The 21,966-nt window shown below is 51.5% G+C and overlaps 1 protein-coding gene across 6 annotated transcripts in view; it reads left to right on the top strand.

Annotated features, from left to right (window-relative positions):
* The window catches only part of Camsap1 (calmodulin regulated spectrin associated protein 1), a 59,350-nt gene that overhangs the window by 15,097 nt on the left and 22,287 nt on the right, over window positions 1–21,966 (top strand). For 4 of the 6 annotated variants that reach the window (XM_034636070.2, XM_034636068.2, XM_027942065.2 and 1 more), the window contains exons 2-5: window positions 3,034–3,296; window positions 4,145–4,306; window positions 15,292–15,372; window positions 18,763–18,904. In XM_034636070.2, the coding sequence (XP_034491961.1) occupies window positions 3,034–3,296; window positions 4,145–4,306; window positions 15,292–15,372; window positions 18,763–18,904 (648 nt within the window). Of the gene's footprint in view, window positions 1–3,033; window positions 3,297–4,144; window positions 4,307–15,291; window positions 15,373–17,266; window positions 17,729–18,762; window positions 18,905–21,966 lie in introns of those variants that run through there. The other 2 variants (XM_034636069.2, XM_071601148.1) reach the window with 2 other exon arrangements.

Raw genomic sequence — 21,966 nt, 5'->3', positions numbered from 1 at the left:
AGTGTGAAACCCAGACTGTTGGTGTAGCTCTTGGAGTCGCTGTATGGCTGCATTGGATTTCACATGCGGCCACTTGGGGTGTCCAGGACCTCATATACAGATCCAAATGCCCACTCTCTGAATGTGAAGAGTGCCCCAGGGCTCATGTGAGAGACAACGTAAGAACATTATGAGGTGAGATGATTGGGTTATGAGAGCCTTAACCCAGTCAGTGCATTAATACCCTGGCAGGGAATAGCTAGGTGGAAACTGTAGGCAGGCGGGGGGTGTTGCTGCAGAAGGCGGGACCACAGCTGCCTCCTGGTGTCCAGCCCATCCTTCACTTTGCACGGGGAAGACAAGCAGGTGTTAAGTAACTCTTTTTCCTCCAGCTTCCCCAGCCCCTGACCCAACCTGACCTAGTCCATTCCCTTGCTGTGTGCCTTAAGTTCTTCAGCCTGCCTGTTCCCTGACAGCCCACAGAGAGGGCAGGCGTGTAGCAGGTGCTCAGTTAAGAGTCTGTGAACAGGGCTGGGGCTTGGCTCGGTGGGACAGCACTTGCCTAGCACTTGTGAGGTCCTGGGCTTGATTCTCAGCACCATATAGAAATAAACATAATAAAAGCATTCTATCCACGTACAACTAAAAAAAAGAAAAAAGTCTATGAACAAGTTAGTGAAGCACTGAGTTTGAGTTCCCTAAACTTGCCAGGCAAGGGTCATTGGAACATTTTTCCTTTCGCCTGGAAGTTTGGCCACCTGCACAGCTCACCCCCACCCCCTCAGTGCTGGGCTGTCTGCTGACCCCTCCCTGTGTGCTCCCTCTGCACCTGGGAAGTTGCCTGCTGACTTTGGCATCTTCTTCAGCATCAGCCCACTGCAGTGTCTCTTGCCCCCTCCTGGCTTCCCAGCATTTTTGTACCTTCCTGGCTCACAGAGGTGCTTGCTAATTGTTGAGTGAATAAATAGTTCTGACAATCTGCATTACTGGATTGCAGAAGAAATGAAAAACAAATGAAAAATAGAAAGAGATTGAAGGCATCTATGAAGCTGTTTGAAATAGCTGCTTCCTAGTAAACATCAAGGACATCAGGTCTGTGCACATCAGTTCTTGAGGGACCAACAGCTCAGCATGAGGGCAGTCACTGCCCCACTGGACCAGGGAGTGTGGCTCCTTACTGAGTGGGGCTGTAGTGGCCCTGTGGCACACACTGAGGAGTCCATGGGTCTGGAGCCATTATTCCAGCGTGAGCACCACTGTCCCCTGGCTCTCCCCTTGTGATCCTGAAGCATCCGGGGGTGTCTTACAGTATTCATATACATACGGGATTCGAAGAGCCGCTGGTGTGAACCCCTCCTTGCTGACTGTGGCCCAGCGAAGCATCGCTGTGGGGCCGATGGTCCAGGAGAGCCGCTACTCAGACCTGCCTTGCCAGCCCCTGCCTTTCCGGTGGGCATCTTCACCAGGTTGGGGCTTTAGTTCAGTCTTTGCTTGCCCACCCATGCTTGCACAGGATCAGGACCCTGTAGGGTCCCCATGAGTTGTGGCGGCTCCTGCCCTTCTAGAGAGAAGCCCATAGTTCAGGTCAGAGGGAGGATGGTGTTGGTCAGCTGATGGGGCTCAAGGGGCCCTAGGCCCCATGTGGAAACATCACATAGGCACTCAAGGTGGTGGCCACAGCCAGAAGGTACATCTGAGGTCACCCCACAGCTGTGGTCTTTGAAGCTTTGAGGCTAAATGCGCTCTTCTCGGACATGAGGTAGGACATAGCCTTGCAGTCTTGGGCGACTGAGGCAGCAGTGAGGTAGAAGGAGAGCAGAGGGCAGGTGAGGTGACCTATAGCCTTCCCTGGCAGCATAAACTTCTGAAACTGTCGTCGAACCTGGGGCTCCTGCCTGGTGCCCTTCCCAGTTTCTGCTCTGCAGGCTGCCTGTCCCTGGGCACCACACTTTCCTCCCAGGACATATTGCTCCCATGTGTGGATGCCCCTTGCCTTCTTTTGTCCCTGCTCCCATCTCTGGGGCAGGGCTTTCCTGGACTGCTTAGTGAAGCACAGCAAGCCAAAGGCCCTCCTATGGTGCTGCATGCTGGAGCCTGGTCCTTCTATCATTGATGTGGTCTGTTTTGTTCAGAGCTACAGGTGACTTCAAACTAGGTGGCTTTCCAGGGTAGTCGGCGAGTGTGAGGTTGGCCCTGGTGACACTCTCTGAGCTTAGCAGAACCACTGTAGCCTTCCAGAGTTGGAGCTGACTTGCCCTGTCCACCCTCAGAGCTGCTGTGGTCACTAAGCATCTCAGTGCTTTAAAACTAGAGTGCCATGTGAATGCTGGCTGGCCACACTCAGAAAGAAGAAACTGAGAGCCAGGAGTTGAGACTGGGGCTGCGATGAGGATCTACAGACCCATGTTAAGTGGCCTGGGTCTCAGAAAACAGCACCCATGAGAAACAAAAGGAGACAGGAACAGAGGGAGAGAGGGGCCTTTGAAAAAGGATCTGCTCTGCTCTGCTCTGCTCAGGCAGGGCCTGACTCAGGAAGCATGAGCCTCCCTGGTACGTTCGTGATTTCAACACTGGCCTTCCTTGGGAATGGTGGCTCTTTCTAAACACTTGTGGAGGTGTGGACAATTCAGAAGTGCTGCAGCCTGCACTGTCTCAGACTGAGTGGGTTAGGTTTGTGGGACTCGGTGCTCTTAGATTGACTGTAGAGACCTCCCTCTGTGGGACAGCTGCTGACCTCTTGCAGATGAGTCTAGGAGCAAGCTGGGCGGTATATAGGGCAGAACTGTGGTGGCGGTGGTGCACTTACCTGGCACATGTGCGTTTGGCTCCCTGCTTCAGAGTTGGTTTTGGCCTCTGGTGACCTTGGGCATGTTGTTCCTCTCTGTGCCTGGGTTTTCTTAGCTGGATGCAGGGACAGGGCCATATTGGGTGGAGTCACAGTGGTGATTCTGTAGCGTGGTCTGCTAATCTACACAGCTGAGAAGAGCCTGGCTGCCGCTGCTGGCAGGCGTGCCCTGTGTGCACCTCACTCACGGTGCTCTTTCTTTGCTCTAGATAACATCCCCGAGGACCTCAGAGACCCCTTCTACATTGACCAGTATGAGCAGGAGCACATTAAGCCACCTGTTATCAAGCTGCTCCTGTCCAGTGAGCTGTACTGCCGTGTCTGCAGCCTCATCCTGAAGGGGGACCAGGCAGCCACCTTGCAAGGACACCAATCTGTCATCCAGGCTCTGTCCCGAAAGGGCATCTATGTGATGGAGAGTGACGACACCCCTGTGACAGACGCAGACCTGGGCCACGCGCCCATAAAGATGGTGAGTGTCTGTAGTGGGCACACCCTGTCCTCTGCAGTTGGCCGCATGGGCAAGGCATAGTGCCCTGCGAACAGGCATACAAGAGGCGAGGCTGGCACATGGGCAGTGGTGGCTCTTAGTGGCTCGTGTCTTTTCACATGTGTAGACCCTCTGGCAGCGGGAGGGAGCGGGCTTGTGAACAGAGGCACTGAGGCCACTGTAGTGGCCCACATGTCCTTGTGGAGGCCTTCCTATTAGGTGGCTACGTGTCTGTCCTGTGGGTCTTCTAGTGCCAGTGCCAGTGGGCATGCCCCTCTCCCCTGAGCAGGCCTTGTCCACGGCCCCCCTGCTGCCTGTCCTGTTCCAGCGCCTGTTGGTACCCTACATTTCTCCTTTCGGGCACGTCATGGCATTCTGTATTCTGTGGTCTTTCTCACTGGAAGGGTGCCTGTTGTAGGTGAAGAGAAGGTTCTTGGTGCCCCGTGAGAAGGCGTGCTGTGTGCATGGGCTTGGGGTGGCAGCTGGAGGCATGTGTTGGCATGGGCATGGGCAGCCTCTTCTCACAGCTTTCCCACATGGGGCTGCACTAGGCAGTACTCCACCTGCCAGGAAAGCTCATGGGCTGCTGGGGCTAAGGAGATGAGGGGCTGGAACCCACCCAGCCCCGGTGCTGGCCTTGCTTGAGAAGGGATGCTGTGCTTCCTGACCACCCTGAGGCTGGTGGGCCAGAGCCCAGGTGTGATCCAGTGAGGGGCATGTGCACTGGAGTGAGTGTCTCTTCCCACGGGGAGGATGGAAAAGAGCTATCTGGGTGGGCTCCCATGTGGGACCTGCTGGGAGAGGAGTACTGACTGTGGCCTCTGCCCCAGAGCGCCCACATGGCCATGGTGGACGCCCTGATGATGGCCTACACCGTGGAGATGATCAGCATCGAGAAGGTGGTGGCCAGCGTCAAGCGCTTCTCTACATTCAGCGCCTCGAAAGAACTTCCCTACGACCTCGAGGATGCCATGGTGTTCTGGATCAACAAGGTGAGCGCCTGCTGAGCCCTCCTTCCCTGAGAGCACATACTGACTCTCAGACAGGGACCTGGCTGCTGGGTCTTATCATTTGGGACTACTGGATGCTGTGACCAGCAAGGTGTCTGCAATAGTTTAAAAACAGAACAGGCCTTTCTCCTGGGCATCCAGAGTGAGCAAGATGAGTGGTCTTTGAAAATGCAGTACATGGGTATGGTTGAAACAAATGAATGGATCCTCATTTTATCTTTGGCACCTGTGTGCAGGTCAGTTTTAGAAAACATTGATTCTTAGGAGGCACATGGTGTCTTCTTGTTAAATATTGTTTTTCCCTTTTACATTTAAACGCTTTTTATTTTTGGTACCAGGGATTGAACCCAGGGGCACTTAACCACTGAGCTACATCCTCAGCCCTTTTTTGTTTTTTATTTTGAGACAGGGTCTCCCTAAGTTGCTGAGGCTGGCTTTGAACTTGTGATCCTTCTGCCTTAGCCTCCCAGGCCACTGGGATTACAGATGTGTGCCACTGTGCCCAGCTTCCTCACATTTAGAAATTTACAGTGCAGTTTTTATACAATACACATGAAGAACTTTCATCTTTAGTATGTGTACTTATTCATGAGTTTACCTTCCCAAAGTCTGTGGTTTGTAAGCATCCTTATTTGTAAACGGTGTTTGAGTGGGCATCAGGAGCCAAAGGAGACAAGATTGTGCAGCCCCATGTGAAGTTACCTCAGCGTGCTTGAAGATGTGACCCTGTGAGACCTTTTAAATTCTTTGCTTATAAGTGTGTGCGTGTGCAAAAGCTGGACTAATGGCTCCCTTTGCTGGCTCCCCTTAAACTGCTATGACAAGCAGATTGGTGTCAGGAATTGGGAAAGGCTTGTGCTGGGGCTTCTGCTCAGATAGTCACCTTGTTCTTGAATTGATTTGTGTTCCAGATGAGAGTTTGGGGGATCAGGTGGGTTGTCCGGCTCCCTTACACCTGTGATCTTGTGGCAGGGGAAGGTGAGTGCTGCTGTCTTTGCTGGGTCTCACTTTGGAGCCTCTGGGCCTAGTTTGGACCTGGATGCTGGTTAGCGCCATCTCTGCCTGTAAGGGCACCTCTGGAGGTGGGCACCATGTCTCATGTGAGGCCGGTGCCAGGGGGAGGTGCTGTAGGAACTTGGTTAAAAATGGGATTAGAAACTGAGCTTCAGGACATTTCTGAAACTCTAGTAGGATCTTCCTGTGGGCAAATATTCAGTTTTTGACTTATTATAAAACAAATGATATGGTTTTTACAGAAAATTCAGAAACTATGAATGGGTGAAAGGACAAACGTAACTGACCCATGATCTTACCATGTGAAAATGGTTGACATTCTGATGGTCCTTACAGTTTTTGTTTATGTGGGTTACATGTAGATTTAGAGACACAGTTGGACCTTATCTAAGCACATCCCAGGTAAGTCAAGGTTGGGTCGGTGAGGGCAGCGGGCGTCTCCCTGCCACCCGGCTGACCCCTGCTGATGGAGGCTGTCTCTCTTCTCTGCACTGCCTCTTGGACAGTCTCCAGCATTTCCTCAGACCATGTTTCAGCAAGGGAATGGTTGTGGTGCAGGTGTTCATTTTTAATGACTTCTGCTTCTCTTGCCAGAACCGACCTTTGAAGGCTGTGTGTTTTTATCATGCCATTAGTCTTTCTGGGTGCCCTGTCTCCCAATTCTTCCATAAATTGGATGTCATTAATAAATACTTGGCCCTTTGAAAGGTGACTCTCCCCACAGGATAAAGCCTGTGTTCCTTTGGGGAGGAGCACATTTCTCCCTCCCTGTTTGATCAGGTTTCTCCAGTGTTTGCCATGTGTTTATACACGGTTTTCTGAGGTTCCTGCCCCTGTTGCCCGTGGACATGGCAGATGTTTACAAGTTCATATCCATGTGTTCCAGAGGCCACATGGTCCTTATGGGTTTTTCTGGCTTCTATATCCCTTTTTTTTTTGTTTTTTTGGTTCTGTGGGTTGAACCAGGGGTGCTTAACTACTGAGCCACATCCCCAGCCCTTTTTATTTTTACTTTGCAACAGGGTCTCACCAAGTTGCTGAGGCTGGTCTTGAACTTGCCATCCTCCTACCTCAGCCTCTTGAGTCACTGGGATTACAGGCATGTGCCACCACACCCAGCTTGGTTTTTTTGTTCTTAATACAGGATCTTGCCATATGGCTCAGGCTAGGTTTAAGCAGTCCTCCTGCCTCAGCTTCCTGAGTCGCTGAGGCCACTGGTGTATGCCCCATGCCTGGCTATGATGATGTATTTTTAAAAAAAAATTTGCAGATGTCACACCATATGCATTTCTTATTTTCTTTGAGCTAGATCTTGGTATACTGCTCAGGCTGGCCTTGAACTCCTGGGTTCAAGCAATCCTTCTGCCTCAGCCTCCTGAGCAGCTGGGATCACAGGTACATACCATTGCATCTGGCTTCCTCCTGGCTTGTCCCCAGTGGACACAGCTACTGACCTGGATTGTGCTACGATGCTCGCAGCTCCTGTGGCCTCTGTCCCCAGCCCCTTCTCCTGGATCAGACTTGAGGTTGAGTGGCGGGGTGTTCCCTTCTTACCCCGAGTGCTGTTTCTTGTCTGTTATCATGGCCTCTTTCCCAACCCGATATGACAGGCTGCTTCCTTGGCATATCCAGAGGAGCTCAGGCTCACCTTGCCAGGCTGTGCCTGGTGTGGCTGTGGTGCGCTGGGGGCCTTGTGTGCTCTCCCACTCTCGGTTCCTGGGCTTCCTCTCAACCGGGGTCCTCTGCTGCCACCAGTGTGCAGACTGCACACACCTCCCAGTGTTTTCAGGTGGGACTCCCTGGTCAGTAAGATGGAGCATCCTTCAGGCTTCCCCATGTGCACTGCCCTTCTGGGGTCCTCTCCCAAGCGCACCTCCGAGGCCTCCCAGTCTTCAGCAGCTTCAAGGCCTGTCTAGTGAGCCGAGATCCTTTTCTTGTGGCATCCCTCTGGGACCCCGTCCTGCCCCCACTGAGATGGTGGCAGCCTAGGCTGTCTGCATGTCTGCCATCTTGGACTTGCCTTTGCCTCCTCTTGGCCTGAACCTTGGTTCCTTGCACACCCTGTGTACCTCTGAGACACTACCTTTCGGCCCAGCACCCGGGGGTGCTGTGTAGCTGTCCTTTGTCTGGGACTGCAGCAGCCAAGCCGTCCTTGTGGGTTCCTGAAACATCTCTGTGGTGGTTAGGTATTTGGGTTCTCTTTTTTCCTGGGTTTTCCAAGGTTTCACCAAGGTCTGCCTTCCAGAGGTTCTTTTTAGTTTTTATTGATGGCCAGGCCATTGCTTTCTTTTTCTATTTTGAAAAAATGCCTTGCTGAGGTATAACTTGTATGTAACAAATGGATGTGATTCTTTGCGTTTTGACAAGTGACAGTAACTTTTTTTTTTTTTTTTTTTTTGATGGTGCTAGGGATAGAACTCTGCCTCACACATGCTAGACAAGCTCTACCACTGAACTAAATCCCCAGCCCTTTTTAAAAAATTTTATTTTGAGACAGGGTCAGGCCAAGTTGCCCAGGCTGGCTTGAACATGTGATCCTCCTGCCTCAGCCTCCCAAGCATCTGGCATTGCAGTGTGGCCATCATGTTGGCTGACCGTTTAATAGCCACTAGGATGGAGGCTGTGTTCTGCCACCTGTGGAACCCTGCTTTGTGCTCCTGTGCAGCTGACCCCTAGGCACTGCCGATCTGCTTTCTTCATGGGGATTTGTTTTGATAAAAGTGTTTTGCGCTGTGTGATCTTCCTGGGTCTAGCCTCTTTGATTGAGCATCCATCAGCAGTTTGCTGTTTTTGTGCTTGGAATTCTGTTATATAAATGCACCATGATTTATCATCCCCTGCTGATGGGCACTTGGGTTGTTGCTGATGTTTATTTATTTTTTGGTACTGGGGATTGAACTCGGGCACTCAGCAACTGAGCCACATCCCCAGCCCTATTTTGTATTTTATTTAGAGACAGGGTCTCACTGAGCTGCTAAGCACTTCACCATTGCTGAGGCTGGCTTTGAACTTGCAATCCTCCTGTCTCAGCCTTCTGAGCTGCTGGGATTACAGACCTGCGTCACCATGCCCAGCTGATGTTGTCTATTTTGATATAGGTTCTAGGAGTCTGTTTGGCGCACATCTCTGTGTGCTGATGTGTTTTCATGCATTCAAGTAAATGTTTAAATCACATGATACGTGTATGTAACTTAAATATAGCAGTATATTTGAACCATAGTTTAGAAGCAGCTATCTGAACGCTTTCCAGAGTGGCTGTGTCCTTTAAACTCCACTGGCAAGGCAGAGTTTCAGTGGCCGTGCTGTTGAGCCCATGCTTGGTGCAGTCTTCACTTCAGCTGTGGAATGAGGTTCTCCTGAGGTGGGTTCTCCTGTGCTTTCCTGTGTGTGTACCTGGGAGAGATGTCTGTGCTTTTTTATCAGGTGCCTTTTCAGGTATTCTACCCTTATTTACTTTACCTTTACTTTATTTTTTCCAGTACTGGGGATTGGACCCAGGGCGCTCTACCACTGAGCCACACCCTTACCCCTTTTTATTGTATTTTGAGACAGGGCCTCACTGCATTGCTCAGGCCAGGCTGGAACTGTGGTCCTCCTGCCTTGGCCTCCTGAGTTGCTAGGATCACAGGTGTGCATCATTCGTTTTCACTCGTTTTAATTGACTATTTGTCTTATTATCAAGTTGTGATAATTTGGAACACTGTATGTACTGGGAATCCAGTGCCTTCTCAGTCTGGTCTACTCCCAGTCTGGTCTCCTCCCTCCCTCCCCCCTCCCTCCTCCTGTGTGGTACTGGGGATCAAGCCTCGTCCTGCATTGCAGTATACCCCAGTCCTCCTCACCATTTTCTTAGTTGGTCTGTTGAAAAGCACAGGCTCCTGAGCCCTGCAGCCCACATTGCAGTGCTTCTATCTTAGAAATCTCTGCCTATCCCCGCTGGCTGTGCCATGGTCTCAGTTCTTGTGCTGGCATCCCTGACCCCTTCTGAGTTCATTCACTATGCATGAGGGTGTGAGGTTTCTGGCTCCTGTGCAGAGGCAGTGCAGAGGCAGTTCTGAGGCCCTCTCTGAAGGGCATCTTCCATTCTCCTTTGCTTCACAGTGGTGGCTGTGGGAAAACCAGTGAGTCTGTGTTGGATGCTTACATCTTTTCCACGAATCTGTGTGACTTAATTTCCTGGCCGCGTCGGACAGTCTGTGGTTGATCCAGACTGTGGTAGTACTTGTAAGTCTGTGGTGAGATAATGTAGGTCTTTGAACTATGCCCTTTTGTTAAACAATAATCGTTCTAGCTGTTCTAGGTCTGCACATTCACATCAGCTTGGCATTTCCCGCAAAGGGTATTTGCTGGGATTTTGAGTGGGAATGTGTTAAATCTAGAGCAGTTATCAGTGTTGCCAGTGTTGAGGCTCACAGTCTGTCAGCATGCCCTATTTGCGCATGGCTGTAGATTTTCAGGGTGGCATCTTGTATAGAGTTTCTGAATTTGTCCCTGGACTTTTAATGTCTTTGGCTGTGTCCTAAGCAGTGGCACACAATTTTATCTCCCTAATTTTATCTCCTAGTTAAATAGAAGAGCAAATTAAATACTTGAAGGTATTTAGGTTTTCTATTCAATTTGAATAGAAAAGGTTTAGATTTTGTTAAGAAATTTTAGGTCAGTTTTGGTAAGAAATGTGTCAGTTTTAAGTAAGTAGTTGGATTTGTCGGCATAAAGTTCTTTTTTTTTCCTCCAGGGCTGGCAACCAAAGCCAGGGCTGCGGGCACGCTGGGCACGCACCCTACCACTGAGCTTCCTTCCAGGCCCATACATTTCACTTTTTATCCTTTTAGTGTCTCTGCAGTCTGTGGTGCTGTCCCATCTTGGTTTCCTGATCCTGGTGATTTGTTCCTTCAGTTGTTCTGGTTTATCAGCATTATTAGTCTAAAATATCTGCTTGTCATTTTTATTGGGTTTCCTCTATCATTTTGTCCATTTTCTTTGTTAGTTTTTGTTTTTTCCATTTTTTCTTTAATTTGCTCTTCTTTATTTTCCCTATTCCTTTTGTCTTAGTTTTGGGTTGGCACATCGGAACGGTATGTGTTTGTCGGGTGGGCTGGTGCTGTAGTCCAGGTGGCTGACACCTAACACGTCGGGCCCAGGTGGTGAGCGTGCCCCTCCTCACGTAGGCCCTCTGTGATGAGCGTGCACCTGTCTACAGGGACATGGAAGCAGGCAGTGAAGTGCTGACGTGAGTGGTCAGCTGAAGCCAGTCATTCAGCCCTTCCTCCATGCCCATGTGAGCGTTCAGAGCTGTCGACTCTTCCATGCAGCGCTTTTGCTGTGTCTTATGTGTTTTTATGTATTATATTATTTTTAGTTTCACTGGTGAATTCTTGTTTTATTGGTGGGTTATCTGGAAGGCTTTTGCCTAATCTTGAATATTTGGAGGGGGTTCCAGACATCTTTTTGTGTCTTTGATTTCTAGTTTAACCCTGTGGCCTGAGAATGTGCACTGTGTGTCTCACTCTGAATGGGGAGGCCTGTTCTGAGGCATGGGTGTCAGCCCCTGGGTTGGTGTGGGGGTTGTGTCTGCTGCAGTCTTGGTGGGTGGCTGTCTCCTGGGCCTGATATCTGGTCACTTGGAGAGGAGAGGAGTGTGAAGCCTCCCCCTGGAGCCTGATTTGCTTCCTGCTTCAGTTCTGCCAGGTTTTGCTTTTTTTTAGTATTTTCAGTCTATTACTGGGTTCACGCATTTTAGTCTTTTTATTTTTATTTATTTATTTATTTTGGTACCAGGGATTGAACCCAGGGTGTTTTACCACTGAGCCACATCCCCAGCCCTTTTTTAAAATTTTGAGATAGGGCTTCACTAAGTTACTGAGCCTGGCTTTGAACATGCAATCCTCGTGCCCAGCTTCAAGAAATGTCCCTTTTATCACCAGTGATGTCTTTGTCCCAAGAGTCTCCTTCGCGGCATGTCAGGTGGCCTTTTCCCTCTCCCTGGCTGGTCTCTTCCTGGATGTTCCTTGTGTGCCCGTAGCTGGCCTTGCCCTCTCACCTGAGGACGTGCTTCCTCGTGCAGTGTTCAGACCAGTCACATTGACCCTGATCAGTGCAGGCTTACTGTCCTGTCTGGCTTCTTTGTCTCGCCTTGGGCTGAGGAGCTGTACCATCGAGCTACTTCCCAGGGCTTGCCGGGTTGCCTCCACCTTGTGCTCCCCTGCCTCAGCCTCCTGGGAAGCTGGGATGGCAGTGGCCCACAGGGCCTGGCTGGGCTGAGTATTTTCAGCACTCCGTGACACCTCCTGTGTTTCTTAGGTTGCTTCTTTGTGGCACTCTGCATTTTCAGATGGCCGTGGCTGCTGCAAGCACCATCTACTCCAGGACAGAGAAGGACGCTGTCCCTGGGGCTTTGGGGCTGCTGTCACCCTTCATTTCACGGCAGCCCTGATTGGTCATGCAGTTCTGCTCTCAGCGCCAGTTACCTTTTAAAGCAGTTAGCATTGAGAATAAAAGTCTCCAATGTTTGCTTATGTATTTTTCAGTTTTTGTTCTTTTTTGTACTGACCAAAATTTTCAAACTGGTGGAGGGCCCCTTTACGCTCTTAATCCTTTAAGATTATTGCGGGCCTTAAAGAGCTTTTTAAGAAAAGTTCGATCTGTTAGTATTTTCCATATTAGGAATTTAAAAAAGAAAAAAATTTTAAATAATTTTAAGTCCTTAATTTTTTTAAATTTATTTTTTAATTGTGGTTGGACACAATACCTTTATTTCACTTATTTATTTTTATGTGGTGCTGAGAATCGAACCTAGGGTCTCGCATGTGCCAGGCAAGTGTTCTGTCGCTGAGCCCCAGCCTCAGCCCAGAAGATTTAAAACATTTAAAAATGGTAAACATAATTCATTTTATGTTAACATAAATGATGTTTTTTTAAAGTGAGAATAACTGTATTTTCCTAAGGAAAACATTTAAAAGTAGCGATATCTTATGTGGCTTGCTAGAAGACAACTGGGTTCTCCTATCCTCTTTTGCATTTAATTGATTATAATATGTTGTATTTCATTGAAGTTTATAAGGAGAACCTGGCTTCACATAGATGCTGCAACAGAGAAGAGGGTATTTCTGTTATCTTCTTGGACATGTGTGCACCTCTGCCTTCAATATCACACCAAAGCTTGACAGCAGCAGCTTCCCAAAGTTGAATCATAATGGAGCCTTAGAAAGCCATCAGCCAAAAGGACGCACATGCACTGAGCTCACCATTTTAGGGTGTACAGTCGAGTGTGGGGCACGTTTAGAGGTGTGGGGCCAGCCCACTGTCTCAGCAGCGGAGCACCTCACACGCCTGGAGGGAGCCCTGCCTGTCAGCATCACTGCCCAGACCTGGCAGCCCCTGGCTGCTTCTGCCTGGGCATGTGTAGAAGGAATCATGCAGTGAGTGGTCTCTTGAGTCTGCCTTCTGCCCCGTTCCTGTTTCCAAGGCTCACCTGTGCTGTGGCACGTGCCATTTCTCACTGGCCACCTCTGAAGGTTCAGTTTCCCCACCCTTGCTAGCACTTGTTATTTTCTTTTCTTTAAAATTTTTTTTTGTAGTTGTACACAATAATTTTATTTTAGTTATTTATTTATTTTTATGTGGTGCTGAGGATTGAACCCAGGGCCTTGCACATGCAAGGTGGGTGCTCTACCACTGTGCCATAACCACAGCCCCTTTTGTTTTTTAAATAGCTTTCCTAGAGGGCATGAGGCAGTCGCTCCTTGTAACTTTTGTAATTAATGACATGGGGCCTCTTTGAGTCCTTTCGGGCCTCTGGTCTTCTGGTCTTTTGCAGCCTTCGGATCCTGGCCCAGTGGTGAGCTTTCTGCCCTGTTCAGCCCCAGTCTTTGTCTTCCTTGCACTCTTCCTTGGTCTTGGAACCAACTCGTCCATGGTTTCGGAACACAGTGTCTGTCCTGTGGAGTGCTGTTTAACCCAAAGTAGATCTCCTAGATGTCACCTTTTGTGGGCGCCATCTAGCTTTGGGTTGTAGAAACAAACATTCCAGAATTTTAGTTTTTGTTTGAGATTCGTCATTTTATCCAAGCAACAGACTCTGGCAGACGCTTTGATGACAGACATCCTCCATTCCACATCTAGCAGTTGGTGGCTTGACACCGTGTCTGACAGACTTGAAGGGCCTGGGTCACCAGGCACTATGATTGCCACATAGCAGAGGAGCCGTGGGCCTGTTCCCCATGTGGTCACATAGGATGTAAAGACATTACACTGAAGAGCACATTGAGCTTCAGTAAACCCACCAGTGTTTACTGCTCCCAAGAGGACTGTAGGTAAAATAGGGCAGTTAGTGAGGTAGAGTCCAGCGACAGCCCAGTGCCATTTCCCTGGTTGTGTGGAGGGCTGGCAGTTCTCCGCCTTGGTTCTGCACCATCAATGCCAATGTTGGCGCTGTGAGAAGGTTCAACTCATCCTGGCATTTGGTGGGTGTAGTTCTGACCTTGTGCAGACCCTGGACATGTTTGCCCCGCGTCAGCTGCCTGAGTGTCCGTGTTTCTGTGTCGCTTTCTCCCCCTATGCATAGGTCCTGTGGCACTCTTACTGGTGGTTCTCTCCTGTTCAGAGAGAACTGCTGTTGGATGTGGAATCCTAGGCCGGCATTCTTTCCCCAGGACGAGAGGTGGTTCCTGCTGCTGGAGAATACCTTGGTGTGGGTGAAACTGGGTGACCGTCCTTGCCCAGTTCTGCCTTTGGAAGGCAGTCTTCTGTTCACAGCTCCAGGCCCCAGGACAAGGATGGAGGCGCTGGCCTCTCATTCCCACCCTCCACCCGTCTGGCTCAGCTCCCAGGGCCCAGCTTGCCCATCACCCTTCTTGCTGAGCTCTCTTCTATCTCCTTTGCCCTGTGGGTTTCCAGCTTTTAAATTTCCCTGGTCTGTGTGGATTTGACAGGGTTCAGAAATACAGGCAGATGTTTAATTTGCCAGATTTAGTCTCCTCCTCGGTGATTTTTTGTAAATAACAATTATATTTTCCTTTACATGACCATTTCTTCGGAATTTTGAAATTAATTTCCACTTTAAGTAGGAGGATATGCTTTTGTATTTGTTTCCTTTTTGCAGTACTGGGGATGTAACCCAGAGCTGCGCATGTGCTAGGCAAGTCTCTACCAAGAGCTATCCCCAGCCACCCCTGCCTTTTACTTCACTTTGAGGTAGGGCCTGGCTAAGCCACCCAGGCTGGCCCGGAGCCTGTGAGCTCCTGCCCCATGCCTGGCTGCCTGGTACTTTGTACAGTGGTTCTCTTTTTCAAAGATTGAGCATTTATCTCAGGTTTGTCTGTCTTGATTAGATATAGTCCTGTTTATAAGACTGAGATTTGTCTTTTTTCTGCTTTCTAATCCATGTTTTCTTTACATGTTATCGACTCTCCCTGTGTCCTTCCCTTGGCTCTCAGAGCAGCTTCTTTCTCATTGCTGTGGTTTGCAGGAGTAGCGTGTGCTCCGGTCTGGGGATGACATAGTCCTGCGCCTTCTGCTTACAGCTTGGACCACACCCCTAGCGTGGATGCACGTTTTTCCCTTCTCATCTCATCTGTGCAGTTGGGGGAGGAGAGAGTACGCATGTCTCTAGTTTTTAATGGTGTATAGCTCAGCTTTTAGTGTGAAATTTGCTGAGAGTTGTTTCCTGGTGGTTAGGGCAGGTGGGACCCATGCCCAGTCAGGCAGCCTGTCCTGAGCACACCTGCTGAAGGTGTTGGCAGTGTGTGCTGAAGGACAGCCTTGCGCTGGCGCCAGGAGGCATGTGAGTCTCCTTGCCGAGGCTGGCTGACATTATTATCCATGGCCAGCCTTGGGTCACGTGAAACCCCTCCATCTCTGTGTCTGTGTCATGGGGCTCTCTGGGAGGGAAGATGGAGGTGCAGGTACCAGGAATGTAGAAGCCTCCTTCTTAACACATTCTTCTTCTACTTTAGGTAAATCTTAAAATGAGAGAAATAACAGAGAAGGAAGTTAAATTAAAACAGCAATTACTGGAAAGTCCAGCTCATCAAAAGGTAAAGAGCAAATTTAATATCTCTGGAATGCACTGTTATTGTTAATCCTAGTTTTAAAGAATTTGACCTGCAGCTACTACTTGCTTATTCTTGTAACTCACCAAAAATGAAGCCAGCCTCTTGGATTCTCCCAGCAGCCTTGTTCTCAGTGCCTCGGTGAGGGCTGACCATGGGCGATTTGTCTCCCTTCCACCCATCCCTGGAAAGGGGTCGTGGTGCTTTGCCTGCAGGAGGGTGCAGGTGCACTGGGTGCGGGTGGGGGAGCTCTGAGTCAGGGGTGTAGGCTTACCTGGGAGTTAGCTTCTGAACATCAGCAAAGGAGGAGAGACTGCCCAGTGCCAGCGGTGCCTCTGTAGATCCCCGAGGTGGCCCCTGGGGTACAGTGGGACTGGTGGCTGTCTGGGAAGCCTGGTACCAGGTATCAGGTGGCAATGTGTGTTGAAGAATGGTGCAGATGGGCGTGTCACACGATCTGGGCATTAGTCTCTTACCCTGGCGTCATTTTCTCTTCTGCCAAGCACCTGTGTGGTGAGTCTGCCTCAGTTAGGTGTGTGAACGATGCCACCAGCCTGTGCCATCTCCCCCTGGAGAGCCAGGTCCTGCCTCCCCTCATGGCTTCCTCTCCCCACGACCAGCATTACACACGGGCTGCGGCCAGGCGCCTCCCTGGTCTGGCTTGTGGGCACCGTGCCTCCTTGGCCCTCAGATGTGTGCATGTGTGGACACTGACCAGGTGCTCCCCACTTGGAGTGGACTTCTTGCCTTGGTGCCCAGCCCTTCCCAAGTGCCAAGGCATTCTTTGCAAAGGTAGCAGGGTGTGTCACCTTCCCCTTGAACCGCCTGGGCGATGAGGTGTGCTGAGGTCCTGTCCAGCGGAAAGCTTTGACTCACTGAGGCTGTCCCACCTCTGCCGGGTGGGTGCCGTGTGAGCGCGCCTGCCGCCCGTGGACCTGCTCTGCTGACGCTCCTCTCACCTTCCTTCCTGCTTCCTGAGCAGTCTCCCTCCAAGTGGTATTGGAAGTTAGTGCCCGTAAGTGCCCCAGCCTCAGCTGCCACTGAGAGCATCCTGTTGCCATCACGCGCTTCCATAGAGCTGCTCGCACCCAGAACTGTTCTGTTTTTGTTTGTTTGTTGATTTAAATGTCCACGGGGGGTGGTTCCACTCTGTAGTGAGCAGGGTGGCAGTGTGGCACTTTGGAGCCCAGCTATGCTTCTCCCAGTCTCAGTGGCTTCTGTAGGTGGACAGTGTAGTGTGACTGACACAATGTGTCCCTTCCTGATAGACACAGAGGTGGATGATGGCCCACTGGCCGTGTTGCTTTTCATAGGTCACACGTCCTTCCGATGTTCCCTTGTCTGATGGGGCTCAAATGTGACACCCCTAGTGTGCCTGCGCTGGGTTGTCTGCTTGGGATGATGGCTCACTTGCAGGGTGCAGGTGGACAGCAGAGAGGGCTTTTCCAGTATTTCTGTTTCTCTGTTGTCCTCCTTGTGGCCTTCTCCCTGGGCCTTTGTGGAGTGGGCAGAGAGGTGTGCCTGTATTCCCAGGCAACGATCTGAGTTAGGTCAGCACAGATGCGGGCTCCTGGAGTTGGGTGACTTTTCACGTGAGAGGAAGAAGCCAGTCACCTTGTGGAGTAGGAGTCAGTGATCCAGCTGTGGGCCGCCTGGTGGCCTACTCTGCAGAGGAGCCAACCTGCTGCCTGCCCTTGTCGGTGCTGTGGCACTGGGTGGAGCCTGCCCCTGAACTTCTGGACACACAGCTTTCTTAGTTGGCCTCTCTGAGCCCCTTCGGCTGCCTGTGTGCTATAGCTTCATTATTTGGCCCAGATTATCTTGGGCCTCCCTAAGTGGGGGACCTTGCTGCTCTCTGGATGTGTTAAAGAGGAGGGAGAGGAAATCACCCTATGGAGGCCTGCATCTCTCTCAGCCTGATCCAGAAGTGGTTTAGGTGTGGGCTCACATGGAGCTGTCCCACGGGGAGTGCCGCCTCCGATGGGTTTCGTGGAAACAGAAACACGTGACCAAGAGCAGTGACCCTGGAGGTTTTCCTTAGTGGAGAGCTTAGGACCATCCTCCCTGATGTTGGTGGGTGGCAGCAAGGAGAGGCTGGGTGAGGATGGGCAGGAGGAAGGTTTGCCTTAGTACGGGCAGCCTGAGGTTTGCAGAGCCGGGTCTGCACGGCTGCAGCGGGCAGACAGTGCGCCGCCCGCTTTCACCCATGCCTCCATCTGTAATCGAGAATCCATCTGCTTTGCTGCATGCCGTGCCCACTGCGTGTGTGCTGCCTTGGAAGCCTGGCCTGGAGCATGCCATTGCACACTGCATGCTGGAACCCGCGGACTTTGCACGTGTGGTACAGTATGAGGCGGGTGCCTGTGGGAGCAAGTGCCGGGGGCTCCGAGAAACAAGTTAGAGTGTGTGCTGGCCGTTCCATGGACATAAAACAAGCCTTACCACTAAATTTAGAAGAACATCGGGAGCTTGGGACATTTTATGCTTGGGACAAGTACTGATTGATACTCTACACAATATACTTACCAAGATATCAACTCGAAATTTCTAGATTGCCGAGACAATTCTCCAAGTTGGACTCATCTGCAGAACTCTCAGAAATCCACAGTCCTTATTGTAGACAGCTGGGTTTCTTCCTCTAGTTCTCCCTCTGGAGAAAATGTGGCTGGAAATGCTGTGCATTAACGCTGCACTGGGCTGCCGACACAGGAGACGTGAGTGCACTGCAGGCCCTTTTACTGACCGGCCATGCTCAGCAGATGGGGGCATAGAGCCGAGGGACCCGCCTGCTATGGATACCTGGCACGTGGTTCCTCTGAGTGCAGAAGTGTGGGAGCCTTGACCAAGTGTTTGTTTTATGAACACCTTGCACGGATTTAGTTTCCTGATGCTTTGTTGTATTTCTTAGAGTGGCTGACGGTTGCATTATGAGAAATTTTGTCTAAACTGGTTTCTGAAATTTCTCTGACACTATAATAATGCTGTTTTGTGGTTTTTGTAATGACCACAGTTCACGCTGCTAACCTTAGGAAAGTGACGAGCTCGCTCTTCCAAGCATCAGGACATTCACCACTTAACTTGTTTCTCGTTGGTTTGTCGCTGTTGGCTCCTGGTAGTGTAGACGTGCCTCCTGCCTCTGTCCTGGTGTGCCTGGTGCAGCGGCAGTGTAGTTGGATTAGCCTTGGCAGTGCGAGCCGTCATCGTTGCTACCAAGCACAGTCCTGGGTGGAGACGTGGACAGGTGTCTGGTCGTATGGGGTCCGGATACTGGGCTCTCACGGGGAGTACCGCTGCTGTCCTGTCTCCAGTGCCCCGTGGGTCCTTGCTGCAGCAGCGTGCCTCCCGCGAAGACCCTTCTCCTTCTGTCAACTGCAGGTTCGCTATCGGCGAGAGCACCTCTCGGCTCGGCAGGTGCCCTGCTTCCCGTTGCTGGAGGACTTGATGCGAGATGGCAGTGACGGGGCTGCTCTCTTGGCGGTTGTCCACTACTACTGCCCAGAACAGATGAAGCTGGACGGTGAGTGGAGCACTTCCTACAGGCCGAGGTGTGCACCTTGACACCAGCTGCCGCTTGCAGGCAGGGCTCCGGGGAGAGATCACATGTGGACAGTGTCTGGGGACCATTCCAGGCCTGGGTCTCACCTGAGTTGCGATGCAGGCTGGAGACCCTTCCTCCAGCTGACCTCAGACAGCTCCAACTTGGCTTGGGGATGCAGAGCTCCCTGCCAGGTTCAGCCTGTTTATCTGTCAGCTTGTGGCCTACGGCGGGTAGAGGGAGAAGCAGGTGGCTATGAGTGGCAGGGATGGTTGTCTGCCAGGGTGCTCTGGGGACACGGATCCTAAACGATTGGGGTTTGCCAAGTGCCCTTCTTTCTGGAACGGAGAAGCAGAAGGCCAGGGGCGAGCCCCAAGCAGCGCCCACAGGGAATATCTCAGTGTCAGTCCTGAGTGGCGTGGTGCCCTGTGGGAGTGTGGGTGTGCCATGTAGTAGTCTTTTTTTTTTGATACTGGGGATTGAACCCAGGGTGCTTAGCCACTGAGCCACATCCCCAGCCCTTTATTTTTATTTTGAGAAAAGGTCTTGCCAAGTTGTTAAGAGCCTTTCTAAGTTGTTGAAGCTGACCTCAAACTTAGGATCCTCTTGCCTCAGCCTCTCAAATCACTGTGCCATAGGCACGGGCATATGGCACAGCACCTGGCCATATAATATTCTTTTTACACACAGAATCACCTCATAGACACAGAGCTGCCTTTTTGCTGGTCTGGTCTCAGATTTGTAAGTTCAACTGCTCCTATTGCCATAGCCTCCTGAATAGCTGGACCACAGGTGTGTGCTCTGGGCAAGATAGAGCTGCACTTGAAGGGCTGGGAGGCCCCTCTGCCTCCAGGGAGAGCCCACATGTGGGTCTGGGGGGCGAGGGGGGTGCCTCAGGGAGAGGGCTAGAACAACCCTAGGGTCACCCTCAAATTCCAGGAGGCTCCCCAGTGCCGTCTGGGTCAGGAGGAAGTGGGTGGGAGAAAGGCTGAGGCACTTTGCTCTGTGGTGTGGGTGTCTGGGGAAAGGTGGGTGTCAGAAGTGGCCGGGACCAGGGGGAATTCTAGCATAGAGCTTCCCTTCTGAAGCCACACAAGGAGATGGTTGTCCCCAGGCTCAGCACCAAGACAGGTGGGAGAGGACAGAAGGTGTGGCTTGGTGACGGATACAAAGGACAGAGCGGAGAGCCTAAGGAAGACGCGGGGATGCTCAGCGGCCTTGCTGGGCCTCCTGTGCCTCGCCAGGGCACTTTCGCCCTCACTCTCCTGCCCAGGGCAGTGCCTTCTTGCCGCAGTCTAGCTGGGCACAAATCACCGAGCCGCCACAAAGCACTTGTATCTACAAACAGGAAACTTTATTGCCTGAACTCCAACAGCATTCCACGCACACTCCCCGGAAACTCTCCCGAACGCCACCCACGCGGCTCCTTCAGGAACACACCACACACCAACCGGAACTCCCTCCACCGGAACTTCCCCAACCAACGCGAACTCTTCAGGAATCCCCGCGAGAGCTCAACCTGAACTCAACGGGAACTCCGTGAGAACTCAAAAGTCATCATCTTAATGGCTCGCTGGCGTCACCTCTCAACTACTACTTCTGGCAAAAATGCCATGCGTCATCCCAACTCCGCTGTGGCCCTCAACACCTTCTCAGCTCTGCCTTCCAGTCCGCTGACCCGGTTCTTCCTGAAGGACGTAGTGGGGATGGGGTTGTGGTTGGTGGTGAACAGCGCAGGGCGGCACAGCCGCGCTGAAGCCCAGAGCAGCTGGGAGCAGAGTGTCAAGATGGTGAAAGCAACAGCATTACAAGGAGTAGCCCACAGGGCCACGTGCGGCTTGACAGACGCTGAAGAGACACCGTCAACAGCCATCGTGGAGTGTGCTTTTTAAACATAAGCAGTTGAGGGCTGGGGCTGGGGCTCAGTGGTAGAGCACTTGCCTAGCCTGTGTGAGGCGCTGGGTTTGATTCTGAGCACCACTTACAAATAAAAATAAATGAATAAAATGAAGGTCCATCAACAACCAAAAAACAAAGCGGTTGAAGTGCATGTGCAGGCACCTCTAGAAGACGACCTTGATGGAGCCCACTGAAGACATGGCTGCAGACCTAGTGACACCAGAACTCCCCAGCAGAACATGGGAACCAGTCGCACAGGTGTGGCCTGCTCCCAGGCTCCTGTGATCCCAGTGGAGTGGCCAGCGTAGGCTCTCCACGGGCAGGTGTCCTCCTCTGCTGCTTTGGTCAGGCTCCAGCATTGATGTGGTGCCTGGGCAGATGGGCGTGGGGCAGACACTTGGAGTATGTCAGCACTCCACGACCTGTCAGACAGGAGGAGCTGTGCCCTCTGCTGCGCATTGTTAGAAGGAAGCAGCTTGGGAATTGGTTCAGCTGGGTTCACCGCGGTGCACAAAACTTCCCAGAGAAAGTTGTAGGGAAAAAATGGAAGTTTTTCTAATCAAAAGTGACTTCAGAACAAGGAGATTGGGGAACTGAATCGCACCTTCCCTCTTGGATGAAGCCAGGGTGCATCCAGACTCCTAACAGCAAGTCACCGACCAAGAAGTAGAACAGAAGGGCAAAGGAGCCCCAGCAGGGAAGAAGGGAGGTCACCAGAACCCTGGGGTGGCCGGTGAGAGCACCAGGGCTGCACAGCAGAGGTGACTCTGGCGCCTCTGGCCTCCGACCCTAGTGCAGGGCAGGCACAGGTGAGGGGGGGACACCGAATCAGGCGTTTCTGTGACATGCTCCCCACATCTCGCCTGCCCTGCCAAGTCTCTGTCCTTGCCTGGCTCCATGGGGCCGGTATGTGCAGTGGGGAGGAGTCTTCTCTGTAGAAGCTGGCCGGGGGGGTGACTACCACTAAGGACCTGCAGTTCTCTGCCAGGCAGCTGGCCCCCGCCTGGTACCTGCAGCCAAGCCTTCTTCCTGATGCTCCTGATGCCTTCCTCTCCATCCTCCTGTGGCTGGTTACCACAGGTCCCCTGATGTTTGGGACAGGAGGAGATGCAGTGGCGAGGGACAGAGACCCAGGAGTGGAACAG

This window comes from Marmota flaviventris, chromosome 13, assembly GCF_047511675.1.
Source record: "Marmota flaviventris isolate mMarFla1 chromosome 13, mMarFla1.hap1, whole genome shotgun sequence".
In the NCBI taxonomy this organism is placed as follows: Eukaryota; Metazoa; Chordata; class Mammalia; order Rodentia; family Sciuridae; genus Marmota; species Marmota flaviventris.
The sequence above is the reverse complement of the archived record's forward strand: the minus strand, read 5'-3'. Positions and strand labels throughout refer to the sequence as shown.